The sequence below is a fragment of the Canis lupus genome, chromosome 4 (assembly GCF_048164855.1).
Source record: "Canis lupus baileyi chromosome 4, mCanLup2.hap1, whole genome shotgun sequence".
NCBI lineage: Eukaryota > Metazoa > Chordata > Mammalia > Carnivora > Canidae > Canis > Canis lupus.
In genome coordinates, this window is record NC_132841.1 from 71,104,722 (window position 1) to 71,127,777 (window position 23,056).

Below are 23,056 nucleotides of genomic sequence, written 5' to 3' on the forward strand. Positions count from 1 at the left end.
GTCACTGGGGACCTGTGATGGAGCAGTGTTTTCAGCAGAGTATTAATATCAAGGTCAGTCAGGATCAGAGGGTCCCATGCCTTGTCGTATAAATTGGAACAATAGTCTTAAAAGGCACTTTACTTTAGCTACACAAATGAAAAAGTTTGAATGTTTCCTAATACCCAATAATTTCCATTTGGAAATCCACATGAAAGGATTAATCCTAACTATGAAAAAGGAAAAAAAATTGGCAGTAAAAGATACACCAAAATATTATTTTAGCATTGTGAGAAATTGGAAACAACTTAAATTCCATTATTTAAGGAATATTCAAGTAAAAACTAGTAAAAATACTACTTAAAATATAAAGCCATTAAAATATATGTATCAGAGACAAGTATATTATAGAAAAGTGAAAAAAGATAAAATGGTATATAGTATGATTCAAATAATGTTAACAAAAAACATCTCCATCTTAGACAACCAACTTGAAAAAAATATCAAAATGAAAGCATATTTAAGAGACAAGAATATGGGAGCATTTTATAGGGTTTTTTTTTAACTTGTGTATAATTTCCAAACTTTCTGGTAATGGGCATGGACTATTTCGAGAAAAGAATAAATATTTTTTAAAAACTGTGACGCCGTAATTTTTTAAAGTTTTATTTATTTAAGTAATTTCTACACTACCAACACGGGGCTCACACTCATGACTCTGACATGAAGAGTCACATGTTCCACTGACTGAGCCAGCCCGCCCCCCCTACCCATTCTGTAATTTTCTATGTTTTGTTTGGTAGGGCAGTGATTCTTGTTACTTTTTTGTTTGCTTCTGAAGAATGTGAGGCTGAATACTAGTTTGTAGTTACTTAATTTTTAAATTTCTGTGTGATCTTACTGCTTACGGTAAGTACAGTTTTTCTTTTGTATCATGCTTCTGATTTATCCTGGTCTTCGTGCATTTTATTTTTTTATTTTTTATTTTTTTCTTGGTGCCTTTTAAATCTGTGTTTTACACCGTTAACAACTCCCATCTATTCTGACATTACCTTGTCATGATTAACGTAGTGCCTGGTTTAGACTTCATGGTCTTTGCTCATCACACAGCCAGTTTTGCAGGTTTCTTGACATAATTTATTTTTCTGTTTTTCATAGCCTTTACCCATTAATGAAGCTAATGGGAAAATACTTTCCTATAATGTATCATGTTCACTAGATGAAGAGACACAGTCCCTTTCTGAGATCCCTGATCCTCAACACAAGGCGGAACTTCAACTTGATAAAAATGACTATATCATCAGTGTGGTGGCAAAAAATTCTGTTGGCTCATCGCCACCTTCTAAAATAGCTAGTATGGAAATTCCAAATGGTGAGTACTTAAAATAATGTAGGATATAAGAACAGGAAATTAAAGTGAAACATTTTAAAGGTTATCACTTGCTCTTATAATGTCAGCTTTCTTCTCCTACCTCCTGCTGCTGCTGATACATACAGAGGAACAAGCAGATTAATGTCCAGAATTCATTGAGAGACAGCAGCCATTAGTCATTAGGGTTGACTCCAAACATCTGCACTGATGGATAAAATAATTAGTGTATCCAATTATGTTAGTGTGTAATGTTGGAGAGCTGTGTGGTGGACGTTACTCTTAGTAAGAAATGTTTCAACCATTTATTTAAGTACCGTTTTCATGTATCTTCCAAGACCATGGGAGCTGATGCTGTAACAGCTGGGCTGTTTTACAAACTGCCAGGGAGGAAAAAGTACTTTTTTGAATGGCAGCTTTGTTGGTAAGACATTCCTTATTAATAGGAATCCTTTATTGATAAGAAGTCTAAAAGTCTAAGTTAGATCTTTAATACAAGTTTCAAAAGAGTCACTGTAGTGAAATTTTAAAATTAACTTAGTGTCTTCCTTTAAATATTAGGGATTACCAGTAATCCCAAATACTTCATCCATAGCCACTTCTCTCTCTTTTCTCAGTTAATTCCTCTTCCAGCTCATTTCCTGTTCCCCCACCTTGCTGTCCCGCCCCAATATGGGGCTCCTGTCTATGACCACCCACTCGTAAAGAAAGAAAAGTTGGTCCAGTTAGGGTCCTCCAAATATTTTTTCAACTCCCAATGGAGGCACCTTCTTACTTAGCTGGTTCTTTGTTTTAGTTTCTGTCAACTGTCAGGGACTTGGGGTGGGGGTGGAGGCACCTTACATTTTAGAGACACGGAGCGCAGAGCCCAGACAGCAGCACACACAGAGAGGAGGGGTCTTCAGGCAGAGGTGTGACAGCAGAAAGAAAAGGAAAGAGAGAGAAGAGCGATGTGAACACCCTTAAGAAGATACCTTCTGATTTAGATTCTGTATTTCATTGCTTCATACTGATAGGCAATAGCCGTGTTGTCTTTTAATTCAAGAACCGTATTCCTTGTGTCCTTCAGAAGATAGTGATTTACGGAACTAACAATGGCCTAGCATCAGCTCCTAGACAGCTACGGAAGCCACAGAATCATTGTTCCTTGACAATTTCCTGAGACGGAGGCCCTGGGCCTCAGCAGGTTTATGGTGTGGAGTTTTAATCACATTGAGCCTGAACGCTCTCGTGTCCAGTGTCCTCTGAATTCTAAGCCAAATTGTTGTCTTGTGTTAGGTAGTAGTTGCTTTATGAATACAATTTTTTTCTCCAAAAACCTTTCTGCAGCTTTTTACTGAACCCTTGAATAGAAATCGGTTATAAAAAATAACTTCTTTTCTCCTGTTACTGTGGGAAATTCCCTCTCCCTCTGGGCCTAACCTACACAGTCCTACCCCCAGCCCTGGGCCCCCTCATCCCGAGACCGAGATCTGACAAGGATGGGGAAAACAGAACCTGGGCACTGCCCCGTTCCCGCCAACCTCTTACACCTCACCTCTCTGCCCTGTGTTGGGTTTTCCCTCCCTGTGCCCCGACTGGCCGGCCATTCTGCCGCACGGCTTCAGATCGCACTGCATTTCAGCAGATTCCCCATTCCTCACCTCATCTCCAGAAGCCTCTTCAGCCCACCCATAGGCTCGAAAGGAAGACAAGAGCTGATCCATCCCCCTATTCACCACATGTTCCATGTTCCTACTCTGTAGGTCCTGGCCCAGGGCTGGGGTTGCAGGCATAAGCCCCCATCTGCTCTCACAGAGCTCACATCATAGTGGACAACGAGAGGAGGTCTGGACTGTCCACTTGAGCTCTGCACCTGCCTGTGGGCTGCCTGCCCCTGCACTGCTACCCTCTCTCGTGCCCACATGCCCTCAGCCCCATCCCTCATGGCCCTGACTTTCACAGCCCGGCCTGCAGCATATTACCACCTAACCTACGTGCTCTTTTATTACTGTTTAGAGCTTCTGAGTTTTTCTGTACGTACAGGTAATTACTTTTTTACAACAAAAATAACAGCAACACTTCTAAACTTTGCTAGAGGCTTATCTAGTTTGAGCATGATTTTAAAATTTCTGTCCAATGACATTTTTCTAACTCCTGTCCATTGTTATGAGATTTATCTTATATTATTGTTTTTAATACAAGTAAAATGTACTTCTTTCTTGTTGTAGATGATCTCAAAGTAGAGCAGGCTGTCGGAATGGGAAATGGGATTCTCCTCACTTGGAATTACGATCCCAATATGACCTGTGACTATGTTATTAAATGGTGTAACTCATCTCGATCTGAACCCTGCCTTATGGACTGGAAAAAAGTCCCCTCAAACAGCACTGAAGCTGTAATAGAATCTGGTAAGATGAACTCATACCTCTCGGTGAAAGTTAAAAACATTTGTTTTTAAGATTTTTTATTAGAGTGAATCAGAGAGAGTGAGTGTACACATGTGCATGCGAGCATGAGAGGGGGCAGGAGTAGAGGGAGAGGGAGAAGCAGACTTCCTGCTGGACAGGGAGCCTGATGGAAGACTGGATCTGGGACCCCAGCCAGGATCATGACTGGAGCTGAAGGCAGATGCCCAACTGACTGAGCCATCCAGGTGCCCCTGTTAAAAAATATTTTTAAAAGAGCAATACATGGTGTGACTGGGTATGAGTGATCACTTCCCCCTTATCACTAGGGCGGGTGTGAATTGGTGACCTTTCTGGAAGGTGCTTTGTAGCAGTATGTGTGTGAAAGGCTTCATATCTTTTGCTCTAGTAGTTGCTTGTCTAGGAATTTATCCTAAGAAATAATCAACACAGGATTGCATCTAAGAACGTTTACCATAGTGTGATTTATAATCACAAAAATTGAAAACCGCCATAGCAAATAGGAGAATGAGTAAATTACAGTGTATCTGTACAGTGGAATGTCAAGTAGATTTGGGTCACAGGTACAACAATGTGGAGGAATGCTCCTGAAGAAAGCCGACCACAGAGCCCTAGGCAGCGTGGTCTCACCCCTGGTCCTTTGCCTTTGCTGGCCGGAGCGCAGGTTCACTGGGGCTAGGCAGAGCCGAGGACAGACGCCTTGCCCCCATCACCACTGATGCAGGACAGGGGCCATCCATGGGGCAGGGGGCACCCCCCAGTGCCTGGCTATAAGGAGCCAGGAGTCCCCTAAGGCGAGCTGCTTTGGGTAGGAGCAGCCTGCAGTTCAGCCCTGAAGAGTATGTAGTAACCCGCAGGCTAAGCGAGCCTTGTCCTGGGATATTACAGCCCTCTTTCGACCATCGACCATCGTTGTTCCTTCTGAGTAGCTGATGAGTGTTTTGTGCCTCTACCCTTGGGAATTCTGGAGCCTGCAGCCTTGGTGATGCTTCTCAAGGTCATCCCATGGTCATGGTTCTCCCTCACGTGGAGGTGAAGCTCAGGAGAGCAAGCAACTGCTAATACTTCTCTCCTAGGAACCGGTGCTACCCACTTGCTTTTGTTACCATCAGATGGGGAAGATGAGTCCCATCCACTAGATTACTCCCAAGTGGGTTTAGATTATTTGCCAGTCCTACTTGAAATACTTGGTGGTTCCCTTTATCATTTCCTAGAACCCACCTCCCTTATCAGAGTGCCTGCACACCCTGCCCTCCTCTCCTGCACCTCCACTTGTAGCTGCCTGAGCCTTAGGCTGTCCTAGCATGTGCCATATGAATTCTCCTCTCTCTTCCACCTTTCTCACCTGGGCTTTGAGAATAATCAGGGTGGCCCGGGGGCAGGCTTGGTGGTGTGAAGAGGGGTCTCCTTAGATAGAGTGTCTTGGGGACATAAATTTTAAGCTAAGACCTATACGGTGAGAGGGAGAACCTCTCATGCTGAGACAGATGAGCAAAGGCCCCACACTTGAAAAAACAAAGGCTCAGAGAAGTCAGATGATTTGCCCAAGGTCACAGAACTAGTGTGTGATAGCACCAGAATTCAGATTCAAAGCAGTTCAGAGCCTCAGGAGGCCAGTCATTGTCTCTTTTATTTACTGCCTCTGGGACAGTGTATGGCCACAGGAGGCACTTCTCTCGTTCCTTTCTCAACCTAGTCATCGATTCATTCAATTGTCCTATTTTATGATCTCAAAACATGGAACTAATGCCATAATTCCCACTTGGGCTCTTTTTTTTTTAAGGCAGCAGAACTCTATAGAATACTGATCTACATCATTGTAACATAACCCTGGGTACAGATTTACCAACATACAGGCAGATTAAAATAACCTCAGGCACTCCTGACCCCCAAAGAAAAAAGTTTCATAATGATTTTAGAGGTTGGCCATCTCACTTTTGGGCTTGTAGAACCGCTGGTGTTCTGTGGGCACAGAATTGGAGAACTTGTGCTCTGACCACACCAGAATAGTTGCTTTCCACAAATTAGATACAATCCCACAGACTGCCCTAGCTCCCCCAAGCGGGATCTTTTTCCTAGACCACCACTGGTGAGCTCCTCATTGCCTTTTAAGGCCCTCTTCAAATGTCGCTTCTTGGTGGCTTTTTGTGATATTCTTAGACCCATTTGGTCCCACAGTAAAGGTGCCCCAGCCTAGGATAGGTCCCTCCAGTCTAGCACACTGTGTCTTGGTTACCCTGGTTCATCTGTCTCCCCACCACTCTGCCAGCCTTTCTAGGCCGTGGACCACACTATGTCCACCTCTGTGTTCCCAACATCTCACACTTTGCATTGTATCAAGGATGTACCAAAGGGGCTCTTTGAAGTAAAGTTAAGATGCTTCTCTTGTGTGCCTTGTGAAGTTAACTCAAGGGCACGAAATAGCAATGCTCTAAAGAGAAACAGATGCTATGGCTCAGCATTCCTTGAAGCAGCAAAGTTTTTTTGCTTTTTGGAGCAAAGTAGGAGATTACACTGGCTAGGGAAGGAAGGGCTTTCCAGACAGAGGCTTGGTGCGGACCTGGGATTATCTAGTAAACTGATCCTGGCCCAAATCTGGGAAGTCATCGTTGCTTGATTTTAAGAAACAAGATGAAAACCTTGATCACTGTTCCTCCCTTCAAGGTCATATCATGTTATAATACAATTCATTACAACAGAAGTGAGTATGTGTAATTTTTCTTTAGTCATTTTTCATTCTGAATATTTATCAGTTTTGAATATCAGTATTTTTTATGATAAGAAAACATCTGTTTAAAATTAGCTTTGTAAATTTCAGAGTAAGTGATTGTAAGTTTGATGTTTATAAAATAGATGCTCATAGTAATGTGTACTTATGAAAGTTAATTGTGTTTATCCTGTAGATCAGTTTCGACCAGGTGTAAGATACAGTTTTTTCCTGTATGGGTGCAGGAATGAAGGATATCAGTTATTACGTTCTATAATCGGATATATAGAAGAACTGGGTAAGTTAATTGGGGAAGTCTTAGAGTCCAGGGTAATGTGAGAAATTAGAAATTCAACAATTGCAAGATTGAATTTTTTTTTTAAGATTTTATTAATTTATTCATGAGAGACACAGAGAGAGAAAGGCAGACACAGGCAGAGGGAGAAGCAGGCTCCATGCAGGGAGCCTGATGTGGGACTGGATCCTGGGACTCCAGGATCACGCCCTGAGCTGAAGGCAGATGCTTAACCGCTGAGCCACCCAGGTGTCCCATCAAGATTGAATTCTAAAAATAGATTAAGGTGTTTAGTTCAAGGAAGGAAAAATAATTTGTATGATAAATTTAAAATTGTGATTGCCTAATCTTCATATCTTTAATATTTCACAGTTTTACTCTTGTGATTGAGAAAATTAAATCTTAATTTTGATGTCAAAAGACTTATTTGCACTTAAACACGTTAAAAAAACATTAATTTCAAGACTGTATACAGTGTGTTTATGTTGTAAGTTCCCCGTGTGCCTCTAGTCATTTGCATGCAAGCTTCACTGGAGCAACGCCTGTGATAGCTCTCTGAAAGTGTGACTTAGTAGAGAATAAAGTCTTAATTTTAGATTTAATTATTTTTGAAGATAGAAATCTCATTAAATGTTAATATCTTACTCTGTATCAGTGAACTCTCCTTTAGCTATGGATGTTTTTCCTATTACAGCTCCAATTGTGGCGCCAAATTTTACTGTTGAGGATACATCTGCAGATTCAATATTAGTAAAATGGGAAGATATTCCTGTGGAAGAGCTCAGAGGCTTTTTAAGAGGATATTTATTTTACTTTGAAAAAGGAGAGAGAGACACCTCTAAGATAAGGGGTTTGGAGTCAGGTAAGTAACTTACTACAGTGAGAATAGTATTTCCTAGAAGTTCTCATTAACCATTAAAAAAAAAAAAGAAAAAAAACAAGGAAAAAACATGTTAGTGAATAATATAATACTGGTTTCCAAAACTGAAAAATTGGTAAATGAATATATATGAATGTGAGAATTTTAGGATTTTACTATGTGATAAAAGGCATGTACAGTCTTTCATTTAAATTATTTATTCTGCACTTTGATTATAAGCCCCATAGGAAAGAGACCATCTCTTAGTAATTTTGAATGATATATAACGTAGCATCTTATATAGGTTATTAAAAAAAAAAAAAGGCTTCCTGTAATTCTAATAATGGAGGAGACAAGCTCAGGAACCCAAGAATGGCTCCAGAGCCTCCACTGTTACCTGAAAAAGAGCCGTCCACACAGTTAGGGCCTTAATGAGCTGGCAAGCTTAATTGACTTGACTAGGGACATGTGTATCCATTAGATCTTTTTTTTTTTTTTAATAAATTTTTACTTATTTATGATAGTCACACAGAGAGAGAGAGAGGCAGAGACACAGGCAGAGGGAGAAGCAGGCTCCATGCACCGGGAGCCCGACGTGGGATTCGATCCCGGGTCTCCAGGATCGCGCCCTGGGCCAAAGGCAGGCGCCAAACCGCTGCGCCACCCAGGGATCCCCCATTAGATCTTTAAAAGTACAGTCAATCCTTGACAGTTGGTAAGCGTATATGTCCAAAGACCTTAGAGAATTTTCAGATTTACAAATACAGAAATGTTTATAGAGTTTTGGCTTCTCCCTAAATTATATTTCTGTTGGGAGTCAGATGTTTCCTATTCATAGCCACATAACACAAGCATGCCATCTTTTCAGTTTGAGAGCTTTCATTTCCCTTAATGACTTCTCCTCAGAAAAAAACATTTTAATTATTTAATGCCTGTCCAACAAGTCAAGAACAACAGTGCTGCATGGAGATGCCGAGCAGGCATTAGCTAAGTTACTTCTCAGAGCAGCTGCATTAAATGTGCACCTCCCCCACACCACTAAGGTCTGCTTTCCTGAACCTTCACAATTGCCTGTGAGAAAAACCCTAAGTATAAAGTTCTACGAATATCCAGAGTCTAGTGAATTTTTTTTTAAATGTTCAGAAATTTTACACTTGTACCAGTTAAAATTGAGCACTTAGACTTCCATTTAGATGTGGTAAATTAGTCACTAAAGTTAAAGAAGGGGGGGGGAAAAAAAGTATGATGCCACAAAAAGAGAACCAGACAGGCAAGAGTATACCAGATTTGGACATTTTGGGGCTGATGGGAGTGGGACAGATGACCTGGAGGATGAAGGATGGTGAAATCCAGGTGGACGTTCAGGCTTCAGGGAGAAGTAATCTGACTTCCATTATTAGGTGAGGTTTGGGGGCAGATGTTAGGATGGACATGGGCTGAACATTGAGAGCTGCCTCTAAGTGTTTAAGGAGTGATTAGAACCCCCATGGGGGTCCTATGCCAACTTCATGCAGCTAATGTGAATGCGTTCTCCGCTGCCTGAAGACGAGAGGATCATTCTTTGGAGAAGTTGAACCAGACAGCCTCCAGCGAGAGGGACACCAGAGTGAACGTGACTTTCCCTGAGCCTCCTTTGTCTTATAAGGGGCTAATAGGACATCTTCAGCTGGCCCTGTCTCCCTGATGAGATTAGAGGATCTTTCTTTAGAAAAAGGCAATGGTTCCTGAGGAAAGACACAAAAAGTGCTGGTATTGGGGCCCCAGTGAGCAGGAAAGCCCACCAACCGGAAAGCTCTACCCATTCACAGTGACCTTCCCGTGGTTCACTTCTAGCCATGACTAGCAGCCGGGATAACCAGCTGGTTGAGGAAGATTCTAACAGGACAGAAACCAGAAGAAATTAGAGAAAACAGATTCAGTGTAAGGAAACAAATTTCAAACCAAACTATCCTCGCATAGTTGAGTTACACTGTATTTATGGAAAAGACCTGATGTTATAAAAAAGAACAGTCAAAAGATAGGTAAGAACTCATTAGAATTAGAAATGTGATCAAAGAAAAGTCTAAAGAATTAAATAGAAGATGGAGAAATTGAATGAGAGATAGAGAAATTCTTTCTCCAGTTAGATGCAGAGGAGACGACTTGGTAAAAAGATGAGGAAGTTGAGCATCAGAGACTTGAGCTGTCAAGCTTTATAGGAGTTTCGGGGTGGGGGTGGGAGGATAGAAGAAAATAACCAAAGAAAGAGCTTAAGAACATTTCCCAGAACTAGAAGACCAGGATACACAGAGGAAAGCACCCATCAACTACACAATGAGATAAATAGAAGAAAAATCTACACTGAGGTAGATTGTCATGAATTTCTCAGCACCTGATACATAAAGAACAAGTCCTACAGACAGAAAAGTCACTCAGGTGCGAGGCCTCAGGCATGAAAGTGGCCTCGGACTTCTCAACAGCACAGCAGAGGCCAGAGGTAGCACAGCTGTGTCTTCAAGGTACTGAGTGAAAATTCTTTTCTCTCTAGAAGTCTGTACTCGTTGGTGGCAGCCAGTGTGAGAGCAGAATGAGAGTATTTTCAGATTTCAGGCCCGTAGAGCTACAGATACTTCCTTCCCCGTGTCCCCTTCTCAGGTGGTGGTTCAGAACAGTGGTTCAGCCTGAGGAAACAAGCAGGGCAAGGGCGGTCCAGGGGGGCCGGAGCCAGGGAGGCCTTGGTCTGGAGCAGATACCCTGGGGAGGACGCCCCTGGGAGACGTGGGCAGGGTTTGGGTGGCCAGTCACCGCACTGGGCACTTGGATTTTGTTGCATTGGGCCATGTGGAAAATGGCACTGAATGTTCACAGAAATTTGTGGGAGGAATTAGGAATTGGTACATTAAGCAAATGAGGAAAAAGCATAATTAAAACAACAGAAAAATAAGAAAGGAAATATGAGCAGACTAAGCAATTTGTCTAGCAGGAATCCATATTTATGTGATCATAGTAACATAAACGCTGAATTTCCCAAACGTTTTAGTGTGTCTGTGTGGATGATGTGGGATGGGAGGGCGAGGGGGTCTGAAAACACTAAAGCTTCACCTTCTTTGTAGAACATGCATACATAATGTCTACAATTTTTAAATCAAAGTACTGCCAATGTGAGTTTATTCCAAAATACCTAAGTAAATACCCAAAGAAACCGATAACGTGATGTTGCAGTGACTGTAGGTGGCAGGGGAAGGTGCCGGCACAGAACTGCTACTTTTTGTTCTTGGCCATTTAGTTCATTTTTTCAAACTGTTGTCTTCCATTATTTTGATTAAAACTATAAAACAACAGTTTAAACAATTCTCTTACTTCTTTGGAAATGATTCAAAGGCTTCCTCGCTAGCGGTTCATTTGAGAACTCCGGTGCACTGCCTCTCTTCCCTAGTGGTTTGGAGAGAGCACTGTAATGAGGTGTGCTCTTCTCTCTGGATGCAGGCAGGCACAGCGACCCCCTCCCCAGGGGCCTTCCCAGGGGGTTGTGGTGTGTTTCATGCCATTAGGTAAAGAAGAGACTTGTATTGATTATCTGCTATATTCCAGGATTATTCTAGAGAATATATGAAAACTTCACACCACTCTGGCAGATAAATCGTGATCATCTGTTTCATAGGTTAGAGAAACTCAAGTTCACAGTAGTTTAAATAACAGGTCCAGCCCGTGTGGCTGCTAAGTGGCAGAGGTAGAACTTGAACCTGGGTCTGGCTGACCCCGCAGGTCCTGGCCCTGACGCTGAGGGCGGCCAGCAGCGACTCACATGAAAGGGATATGGGTAGAACAGGTATGAATAACTAGATGTTTAAAGTGGCGTAGAGGTCAGTAATGATGGTCTTCACTTTACAAATAGGTCGGTCCGACATAAAGGTGAAGAACATTACTGACCTATCCCAGAAGACCCTGAGAATTGCTGATCTTCAGGGTAAAACAAGTTACCATCTGGTCTTACGAGCCTATACAGACGGTGGGATGGGCCCGGAGAAGAGCATGTTTGTGGTGACAAAGGAGAATTGTAAGTTAATCACTGCCTATTGAGGTGCTTTCTGTACTTAAATGCATAGTGTTTCCAGCAAGTTTTGTTTATGTAGGAACCCTTTTTTAAAGATTTCATGTATTGTGCATATTTATAGTGAGTGTCAAACAATGTTAAAAGGCCACAGGATGACTTCATATTTATTCTTGTCAGTTATTTGAAGCTATTTCCTAAGACTACTTAAATTAATGCATGAAGGATACATCCTAAGTCTTGGAGTTCTAAATTCATGTTGAATCTATATAAAGCTGACCCACTTAAACATTTTTTTAAAACATTTTATTTATGTGAGAGAGTACATGCACAAGCAAGGGGAGAGGGAGAGAGAATCTCCAGCAGACTCCTCACTGATCTGGGAGCCCAAAGTGGGGTCCCTCTCACAACCCTGACACCATGACCTGAGCCAAAACCAAGAGTCAGATGTTCAACCCACTGAGCCACCTAGAAACCCTCCATTTTAGCATTTTTTTGCCATGACTGTTCTAAATGTGATTTTTAACCTATCCAGGGAAGAGTAAAAGAAATATCCTTTAAAAACCTGTGAACCCCAGCATTCACAAATTTGAGATGGAGAACGAGGAAGACGGGTTTGACTGTCCCCAGTGAGGAGCCTGAGTTGAATGGCGGCATAGTCTCTAGCCCTGAGAAAGACTTCACATACACACTTCAGTGAAGCACCGTGAGGGTGCGGTGTCATCTGGGGCAATTTTGCCTCCTAGGGGACACATGGCAATGTCCGGTGACAGTTTTGGATCTCAGAACTGTGGGTGTTCCTGAGATCTAGTGGGTAGAAGCTCAGGGATGTGGCTAAACTTCCTGTAGTACATCTGACAGCCCCACACACCGGGGAGAAGAACCTGGCCTCGTGTGTTAGTAGCGCTCTGTCCTGTTCTAAGGAATTTAAGTATTAGTGTAAAAATTATTAAAATGCTTTTGAAGGTCACATTTTAATAGTTTTTCAGTGTCCTTGGAACAGTTAGTACTTCTTTTCTTTAAATAATCTACCAACTTAAGTATCTTCTAATACAAATGTATTCTGTATGTCCTGCTTAAAATAGTGATTTGAATATATCCAATATTCTCTTTTCAGCTGTGGGATTAATTATTGCCATTCTCATTCCTGTGGCCGTGGCTGTCATTGTGGGAGTGGTAACAAGTATCCTTTGCTATCGGAAACGAGAATGGTAATGGTACCTACATCCATTTACCCTTGCTGTTGTGTTCTTAAGAGCATGATTATTTTATGTGTTAAGAAATAAGTACTTGGTAAAAAATGTTGGTTTAGTCTGAATTACTAGATTTATATTAATAATTGGATTTAATATTAAGCAAGAATCGTTTAAATGTTTTTAAAGTAATAAGAGGTAAACTTTTTCCTACTGTGTTTACTGATAATTTAAAGTAATAGCAGATATACTAAAATTACCTACAGGCATAAATATGGCAATAGCTATATGCAAGGTTACTGATTAGGATTACACTTGTCCTGGTTACCTATTGAGAAAATATTGTCATTTATTCGTTTGTTCAACAAATATGAATGACTCTTCCCATGTGAAGAGTGATATAGTGGTGAACTAAATAAGCATGATCCTTATAGACTTAGAGCACCTTGGGGAAAGGTAGACATTAAACCTGTAATCATCTAGTAAATACATGCTCATAAGTATATGTGTGCTAGGAAGGTCACTGTGCACCACGAGGGGAATCACAGGGGAACTATGTCACTGGAGGTGGCTGACCACAGCTTCCCTACGAGAGTTCCATTAGAGCTGAGGCCCAAAGGGTAAAGAGAGGAGAAAGAGTGTTGAATAGCTCTTTCTCACAGAGAAAGAGATGAATAGCTCCTGAGGACCCAGAAATTGGAAAGAGCTTGGTCATCAGGAGGAAGCAAAAAGAACTGTGGTCTGAGTGAAGCTAGAGAGGCATGAGGTGAGATGAGGAGAGGAGAGGTGAGGTGAGCCGGGACTCAGTGGGAGAGAAGACCTCATGGCCAGCTGGCAGGAGTTGCCCTGGGCTGGGCAGATGGCTGTGTTCATGCCTAGATGGCCCTCACTGGCATTAAAGATGCCATCCTTTCTGGCAAACTGAAGAGACTGTATTCTAGTAATCCTGGCTTATAAGTTAACATAGTATTAGTTAATTATAGAACATGCTGTCTTGATGACCATATTCTCATTACCAAAAATCACATTTTAAAAATGATTTTAATACAGAAGATAAAATGAGAGAGTTTAGAAGCTAGGGCGTGTCAGACTTGTATTAACAAAGTTGGGTTTTTTCTGCAGGAATTTCAAATACTAAACTTCTTTTTAACAACTATACATATGATTTGGGACGGAGCAAATCTTTTTGTTTGCATCTCGTTTTTGCTCATCATTAGTAGCCTTTTCTCCTAATAGTCTGGAACCTGTTACGAGCAGTAGAGAACTGCATGATACAAATACACTCCTGAAGTACTGGGCCCTGTGTAGTAATCCATTTGCACTGTGGACATTAGCTTAGATGAACAGTACCTCTGTTTTACTTTTGACTTGAGAGCACAATCACCATTTTAATCCTTTGCTTTCCATTTTCATGAGATACAGAAGATATCGTGGTTCTAGAAATAGAGATACTGCTCATAGTTTTCAAGTAGGAGCCCCTCAGTGCCTTATGTACAGAAAGCTCAGTGAATGATCACACTAAAAACTTTTAGATCTTGCATTTTTATCTCAGATGTTCATTAAAGCATCATATGAAATGTCAGAATAAGCCCAATGATTTTCTAATTTATTTGTTGTCTAATTGATAATCTTAATTATTAAATGTACTTAATCATCTTTATTTAAAGGATTAAAGAAACCTTCTACCCTGATATTCCAAATCCAGAAAATTGTAAAGCTTTACAGTTTCAAAAGAGTGTCTGTGAGGTAATCCTTTATTTTCTTACATTTATCTTTTAGTACTGGCTTCATTTTTTTCATCTTTTGTGAAAAGTTTTTAGCATGCAAATATCATCCAGTATAAAATGTGTGAAGCAAAGAGCAATGCTTTAACATCTGCTGAACTTCTACAATTCTGCATTTTAACTTGTTTTCACCATGCTCTTTTTTCCACTGCTATTAATAGCAAGGAACATATTGATATGTAAAAAAGGAACTATGTTCTAGTATGCACTGCAGAATAGTAGAGATAAATTTTTATAAGTAGCTGTGTGAAAAATATTGAAGATAATGCCCCTTTTGTAGGAAGGGCATTGTGGCGGCGGCTTTTAGCACTCTTCTTAATCATTGTTTTATCATTTATTTCTAGGGAAACAGTGCTCTCAAAACATTGGAAATGAATCCTTGTACCCCAAATAACGTTGAGGTTCTGGAGACTCGATCAGCAGTTCCGAAAATAGAAGACACAGAAATAATCTCTCCCATAGCTGAGCGTCCGGAAGAGAGCTCTGATGCGGAAGCTGAGAACCACGTGGTGGTGTCCTACTGCCCCCCTGTCATTGAGGAGGAAACGCCGAACCCCGGCGCAGATGAGGCGGGGGGAGCCTCTCAAGTCGTTTACATTGACATCCAGTCTATGTACCAGCCTCAAGCGAAACCAGAGGAAGAACAGGAAAATGACCCTGTCGGGGGGGCCGGCTACAAGCCACAGATGCACCTCCCCGTCACTTCTACTGTAGAAGACCTCGCTGCAGAGGACGACCTAGATAAAGCTGCGGGTTACAGACCTCAGGCAAATGTCAACACTTGGAACTTAGTATCTCCAGACTCCCCCAGGTCCACGGACAGCAACAGTGAAATTGTCTCCTTTGGAAGCCCCTGCTCCATTAACTCCCGACAGTTTCTGATTCCTCCTAAAGATGAAGACTCTCCGAAATCCAGTGGGGGAGGGTGGTCCTTTACAAACTTCTTTCAGAACAAACCAAATGACTAACAGAGTCACCTTGTCACTTCAGTCTGCCATCTCAGTGAGCTCTGGGTTCTGGCGCTGCCGTGCCAGCACGGGGCATCTTGGAGGGATCCTGTGAAGTATTGTTAGCGAGGGGGCCTCACCGCGCGCGAGTCACACTCAAAAGTGTTCATGTGCTTTTAACGTAGTCTCACAGCCAGAGCAGTGTAACCCAGAAATTCAGTCCCTGCAACTCAAGTTTTGGAGCAATCTGTGATGGGAGCCAAAGAATTCGCACGTGCTCTGCCTTCAGGAAGCACTTCGTGGCCGATTCCGTCTAGCCCATCCATGCAATCCAAATCCCCCAGCAACGTGTTCTGTTCTGCTCATGGTTTTCTCCTATGGGTACTGGATGGAATTGCAAGCCGATTTACAGGCACAGGAGAAAAATGTCAAAAAGCAACAGACGATGTTTATTTGCCTGACACTTGCTCCATGCTAGAGGAAAACCAAGCACAGATTTCAAAACTTTCAACATTATTCTCCTCTATCCGCGGCACTTACACAAAATTAATATAATTTTTAATGTAGTGACAGCTGTTGTAGTGTTTTGTTTGATAAAGTGTGCTGATTTCTGTGCCTACTGTATCATGGTTATCAAAGAGTTTTCTCAGGGGTACAAACTTTGAAAATGAGCGTGACACTGACCAGCCCAAATTAGAATCCTGTCGTCTTGCTTCGGGAGGTTTTACAAACCTTTCCCTTACTTTGTGGCTTGCATGCTAGCTTCCCTTAGTGCGGTTGGTTGCCCTAAGATTTAAGGGCAAATTTTTAAAGACTGTAGACCTAGTTTTTTTTGTTTTAAATCTGGTTTTTTGTGTGACACCGTGTCAGTTTTATAAGTGTAGGAGCAAACTTAATATTTCTGATAAACATAATTGCAGTGATTTACAATTTGAGGTGATTCCTGAGCAGACTCGCTGCATTAGCTCTTTGCACGGTCCTGACCGGTTTCATCACCTCCCGAGAACCCCATGCCCTGGAACCCCAGTCACCCAGGCAGTGATGATCTTTGACTTCGTGTAGCAAAGGTTCCTCATGAGGCAGTTTGGCAATTTCTCCCTGTGAGATGATCATCAGCCTAGACTATTTGATCCAGTCCTCAAAATTTTAAATATGCAACTGAAAAGATCATGCTTCCTTACTGGAACAGTCCTCAAGGGCTGTTTCATAGGGCCCGCCTCGGTGTCCGTTTGCTCCGTGGGCACACCGTGGTGAGGGCGTAGCGGTTGCTGTGCGAGCTGTCCAGGACCGCGTGTCTTCGCAGCCTCACCTGCCCACCCTTGCTTTTCATGAGTGATGCCTAGAGTGAGTGTGGTTTTTGGAAAAGCAGAATGAAAAACTAAGAAGCATATCTTATATTTGCCCAACCCCCAGGTCGCCTATGTATTCTGTCTTTTGACAGGTAAGGCAAAGTACTAGAAAAAAATGGAAATACCCGAATACATCGAGATGTGCCTGCTTGGTTTTTTTTTTGTTTTTGTTTTTGTTTTTTTACTCTCTGAGGTTCTGTGATGATCATGGATTGTGTATCTTTTCTTCTAGGTCTTAGTGTTTCTTTATTAAAAAAAAAACAAAAAAACAAAAACAAAAAAAAAAACACCCACGTCATGATAAAAAGCCGCAGGATGACAAGGAGTAGAATCCATTTGGGCGTTCTCAAAATCCTGATTTCAGTTGCTAGAGTTCACCTAAATTCTTGAGCTCCATGACATATGGACAGGTGGAATGAAACAGAACCAATTTTATACACAGACAATATATATTAAAACCCTGTCGTAGCTCCTGGAGGTTTTCAGCAATGAAAAATGTCTCCAACGAGAGCAATCCCTGACAGTCCGCTCTTCTTATCTATCCTCTCGGGCTCCTTTCCTTCGTTTGCACCCCAGACACTCAGACCTGGGGCTGCCTTCATTCCCTGCTGAAGCTTGTCATTTCCGTGCCCCTCCTGCTCCCAACTCCTGCCTTGTCTCCCATTGAAACCGGTGGATCCTGTACTTCATCTCTTTAGGATAGGTGTTGGCTAAGGTCAAAGGGTATTGGTCTGAACTACACTAAACTGAGAATGGGAAAAGGCCAGGAGAAATTGTTTGAGCTCTGTCATCAGTATATATGCATTGCAGCTGCGGCCATGCGGATCCGGGGCCCTTTCTAACCTAGATGATGACTCATTTGTTTGGCTCACAGTGAATATCATTGGCTCTCCAGTTCTTTCTCCAAGACTTCACTGCTATTCTTGCATGAAAAAGGTTCAGAGTGCTGCTTACTCCCCTCTCCCCTCCCCCCTGGAATTCCGCACACAGTGATCACTAGGTGAGTGGGAAGCCGAGTAACACTTAGTCTGGGCAAGCTCTTTTTAACTTGCTGTATGCCTAGAAGCATGTGGCTTATGTCTGAGGCCAAAGCAAGTTGCTTTGTCTTTACCCTCTAAATTGAAGACAGCCAGACCCACTGTGCACTTCCGAAGTCATTACCTCTCACTTCCCTCCTCCGCCCCTGCTGGCCTACCTGGGCATGTGGGGGCCGCCTGAACACCAGGAGAGAAGACACCGTCCTTGGTCACACATCCGTTCATTTGTGGCACTGGAGACCCTGGTAAATGTGCACTGTCTGCCAATGCTGGGACCAGTCTCAGGTGTGAAAAGCAGGCTTGTAGCGGTCATGCTGTGTCCAATCATTTTAACTCCTCTTCCTGGGGTGGCGGGGGAGGGAAGGCTAAAGGCTAGATGTGTTCCCTTCAGCCCTTCCTGACGGGGAAAATAATTGGGAAATCCCTCTCTCCTCAACTAAAGCCTAGCCATTGGTTAGAAATTCTAAGTATCTGAACTCAGTTATGCCCCACTCTAATAGTGCCCTCATATTAGGACACATTTTCATATATCTCATAAGCCAATTTCAGATCGAGCTTCTCTTGTGAGGAATGGAGATTCTGGTGGTTGCTCTTGTGAGCGGCCCTCCTAGATAAACAGTATTTAGCATAAAAGTATGTTTAGAAGACTTAGCTAGAATTTTGACGTTAGGTAGAGCTTGTACATTATGTCCTGCATGGATTAGTGCCCATGTACAGTTGAAATCATCACTGTGTTGAACTACAGAAGCCTGGATTTGAGACTGGCCCCGGGTATCTGGATGGTTGTGTTTGCGTGCTTAGGTGATAGGGGTGCTGTGTTCTACAGCTTAGACTCTGAAGCAGCCATTCATGGAAAAGGTTAAGGGCGAAAGGATCGGCCTCGTTTTCCATACCAGCATTACTTTCACGGCTCATGGATCTGAAGGACTGCGGGTAGAGAACATCTAGTACTGTTGCACTCAGAAACTGTGGCAAGAGTCACATTGTTAAAACTTCATGCAGCTTGTATTCTCCTTGGAAACCATTAGTCCTGTAATTTCTTAACTGTCTCCATAGGCCCATGTATAGAGAACATTGCAGTCCTGTCTGCATTTGAATAACTGTAGGTTAGTGGAGACCAGGGAATATTTTCTTCCAAAAGGAATTTGAAATCCGTGTTTCATGGTATTTTGAAATTAAACTACTCCCTAACTTATCAAAATGCAGAAAATGTTATCTCAAGTTTTTCTACTGCTTAGGCACATAATCTGATAAGACTTTTTTTTTCCTATTTAAAGTAATTTTTACTGTTTTCTGTTTTGAACCATCTAAAATGTGCATACCTTTTTTAAAATGCCTTTTTCTTATTTTGAAAGTCTAAAGTTAGGCATCTCAAAAGTCAAATGTGAGATCATTAGCTCATTACAAAGATGACTAGCTACATGGTAGAAGTTCAGTGAGTAACTGTTTCTGAGTCCCACTCCAGAATGTGCAGATTGAATGGTTTTCATAAGGGTGGTATATACCAGGGCCTAGTGCATGTAGATCTGAGACTGAAAGATTCAAATCTCCTCGAGAAGTAGCTCCAGTTTGAGTGAAAACTTGGGAAAAAGACTCAGGCAAAAGCATCCCTAGATACCGTATTACTCCCTCACTGTGAGTATCCATAGTGTCTTTTTTATTTGATGGGTATAGAACTTGGGACCTGTTTGTACCAACCAGCATTGTTCTAGCAAACCAACAATAATACATTGATGTGTGAGCTTAACTATTTAATAAAAGGACTCATTCATTCTCTTGCTAAAAACTATTTCTTCAAAGCATTTATTTTAAACTGGTATTTCCTGCTGAAACAAAATTCTAGGGTACCATGCCCATCTTACCTTTTATCTCCAGAAGAAAATTTTTCACAGAAGAAACTGATTTTCTAACTTACTGGAAATGCATCCTTTGACATGACCTTAGAATATCATTGCAAGTCACTTGGTTTGAATTCGGTCTAGTTACGTCTTCATGGATTATGTACCAGGGCTATTAATATTTAAACCTCTTATTTTGATGGGGTGGTGAGATTTTTATTTCTTTTCAACTTGTGCCTTTGTCTTAATTATTACATGATTATATTCATGCCAATTATAATACAAATGAGCTATTTTTAATGCCTGTATGGAGGATTAAGGCAAACATTCAGTTATTGATATGTCAGGCTTTATTGTGTGTGGTAAAATTCCATGGGATGTGATTTGATTTAGAATATATTCAAATTCTTACAATTATGATACTGAGTTATGACAGATTTCTGTTATTTTAAACCACGAGTAGTGCTTGTTTCTCCCTATATGAAGAATGTTAATATTTTGGATTATAAGTGTTCAAGTTGTAGGCCGAAGTTACCAATGCAAGACGAATTTTGTGCAACGTTTTTGTGAAAATTAAAAGTGTTTTAAGAGGGAAACCTGAATGTTTTTCTGTACTGTACAAGTGCCCAGCTGAAGAACCATAGAAACAATAAAATCAAAATCTCTCAAATAAGTAAGCTATCACTGATTGAATATTTAACCACATACAAAACAGTAATAACTTACATTACTTTTTGGTTGCCATAACCGAACACCCTAAAAACTATGTGTTTTTAGATGTGAATTGGGGAAATTAATATTTAATTGATAAGGAAATTAATATGTATTGTATTGACATATAATTTCTAAGATTTTCTTTGCAATAGCCAATCAGAACTTTAAAAAGCCAAACAACTAACAACATAGACCTTATGCTGCCCTTAAGCCAAAAATATTTTGTATACTTGGTTGGATGGCTTATTTAAATGTACTGAATTTCCTTACACATCTAAAATGTACCTCCCTTCAGAATTACACCATTTAAAAAATGGGTAACTTTGAATTTCTGAACTTACTGTTTCTCCTAAACATTCCATTGTAAGAGATTTGGTAAGATTTCTAGGTGATAATACAGTTTTCAGTACCACATTCAGTACGTTTCAATAAAATTGGAACATGAACAAGTTAACTTAGGTTTAACGTTAGTATTTTTGTGATCAATCATAGACAACAATACTAAATAATTTTCATAAAAATTTTTTCTCAAATATTCAGCCAATTTGATTCCAAAACTTTTCCCCATTATTTATGATATACCCTTCTATTTAATTTCTTTCCAAAATAATGGTTTGGAAAAATGTGAATATGTTATGAATAGTTGAAGACAAAACACAATAAGAAACCCCTATTCCTTTTGTTGTGGAAGGGGAAGTATTCTGTGCATTTGTGCTTAGCATTTGTGCATTCGCATTTGTGCTTTCCTATTATTTTCTCAAAAAGGAGCATGACTTTTTCTTAAATATATTTCAATTCAGAATTGCTTGAAAAATATTGGCCTGGATAAAGACATACAAAATTTGAGATGGTACCACCTTAAAAGTATGTCCAGAGGTTGAAAATCATTTTAAAATACTCAACTATCCCAAAAAGAATGTGTTGCCTTTTCTTCTCTCTCATTAGTTGGCCATAAGTCAGAGGTCGTCTTCTTGTTTAGGAAATTGCCATTTTTTTACTCTCGAAATTGCATTATAGTGAATTACTGTTTACAAAATACACATACTGTGAACAGATAGGAAGTTTTTGTCTTTTATAAGGTTGTCTGTAGAATGAGTGTCTTTTTAAAGGAGTTGTTATATGTTAAATATTTTCAGTTTTGTTTTGTTTTTTTTATAAATACTAGTATAACTGTTTACTAATTTTTGTTTGGTCAGGTGTGTGCAAATGTAGCTGAAAGATAGGGAGAAACTGCACATCCCAAACGGTTCCTGTTCCTGTTTCTTGAATTGTTACCACTACAGACTTTTTTTTTTAACCCGAATTATCATTTGTGATGTTCTGTACCTAAAATCCTGCTTAATCATATAAGGAAACCTTTAAATACACTTGTAGTAGGAAGCAAACTATAGGTTGCAGTATATTTGTGTAATTCAGTTTGATTCACAGAATTCCAAGTTTAATATGAAATAAAACAACTCGACTTAACAGAGATGACAACTGAAGTATTTTCTGCCTTATGAAAATTTGGAGATTACGTTGCTGTTAGAATGGAAAATTTGAACATTTTATATCATATAATTTCAGAATTTAATTTCCATATCTTTTGGAGAACATGGTTATATCAAGAACATAGAATATAAGTAACCTATTACTAAGACACCTTAAACGTAAAAGTAGTGTGCTTGGCTGTTTAATTCTAAAGATGTTACTTATGTTTGTTTTTAAAATGCATGTATTTAACAATTTTATCATAGTATTGTCATGGAAAAATAAATATATTTTCTTACAACTTATACTGATGGATTTGGGCATTACTGTTGTTTGTTTTCTGTTTTAAGCACTTAGGAAAAAGTAGCCTCTGTTTTGTTGTTAATACTTCTGTTACTTCTCATTAGAATTAACAGGGTTTATGAGACAATCACATAGGGTTGTAACTACATTTTTAAATTTTTTTTAGAGATTTTATTTTTATTCATGAGAGACACACAGAGACAGAGATATAGGAAGAGGGAGAAGCAGGCTCCCTGTGGGGAGCCCAATGTGGGACTCGATCCCAGGACCCTGGGGTCATGACCTGAGCCAAAGGCAGATAGATGCTCAACCACTGAGCCACCCAGGTGCCCCTAAGTTTTTAATATTTTAATACGTTGGCATGCCACTGACATACTCTTCCATATGTTGCACTAAATCTGTATTCTGTGTATAAGAGAACTTAGCATAAAAATAATCCGAAGTGGGAATCCAGCATCATAAAACAAAAAATGAACACTGGTCCTGAAAGTATGGTTTTGTAATTTTTTTCCTCTGAAAACAACCTGACATTTCTGAAGATTCTAAGAATAGATCAAAATTAGTTTAACTTAAAGTCACTGAGTTTGGAAATAACAGTCACTGATTCAGCAAAATGGTAATTTTAAAGTAGAAAGTGATCTTAAGTGACTTCTCTTCATAAGGGAGAGAAAGAAGTCTCTAGTCCTACCTGGGTAGCCTGTGCTTTTACCCAGAGTAAGGACTAGAATATGAATGGGCTCCAACTCAGCCTGAAGAAACTATGGGCCAGTTGTG

The 23,056-nt window shown here is 40.6% G+C and overlaps 1 protein-coding gene across 1 annotated transcript in view; it reads left to right on the forward strand.

The window, feature by feature from the left end:
- Positions 1–22,284, forward strand: part of LIFR (LIF receptor subunit alpha) — a 77,237-nt gene extending 54,953 nt beyond the window's left edge. The window contains exons 13-20 of the mRNA XM_072824828.1: positions 1,138–1,351; positions 3,559–3,738; positions 6,660–6,761; positions 7,453–7,620; positions 11,492–11,653; positions 12,765–12,858; positions 14,508–14,586; positions 14,969–22,284. Coding sequence (XP_072680929.1) covers positions 1,138–1,351; positions 3,559–3,738; positions 6,660–6,761; positions 7,453–7,620; positions 11,492–11,653; positions 12,765–12,858; positions 14,508–14,586; positions 14,969–15,592 — 1,623 coding nt within the window. The 3' untranslated portion in view covers positions 15,593–22,284. The remainder of the gene's footprint in view (positions 1–1,137; positions 1,352–3,558; positions 3,739–6,659; positions 6,762–7,452; positions 7,621–11,491; positions 11,654–12,764; positions 12,859–14,507; positions 14,587–14,968) is intronic.
- Positions 22,285–23,056: the final 772 nt, after the last annotated feature.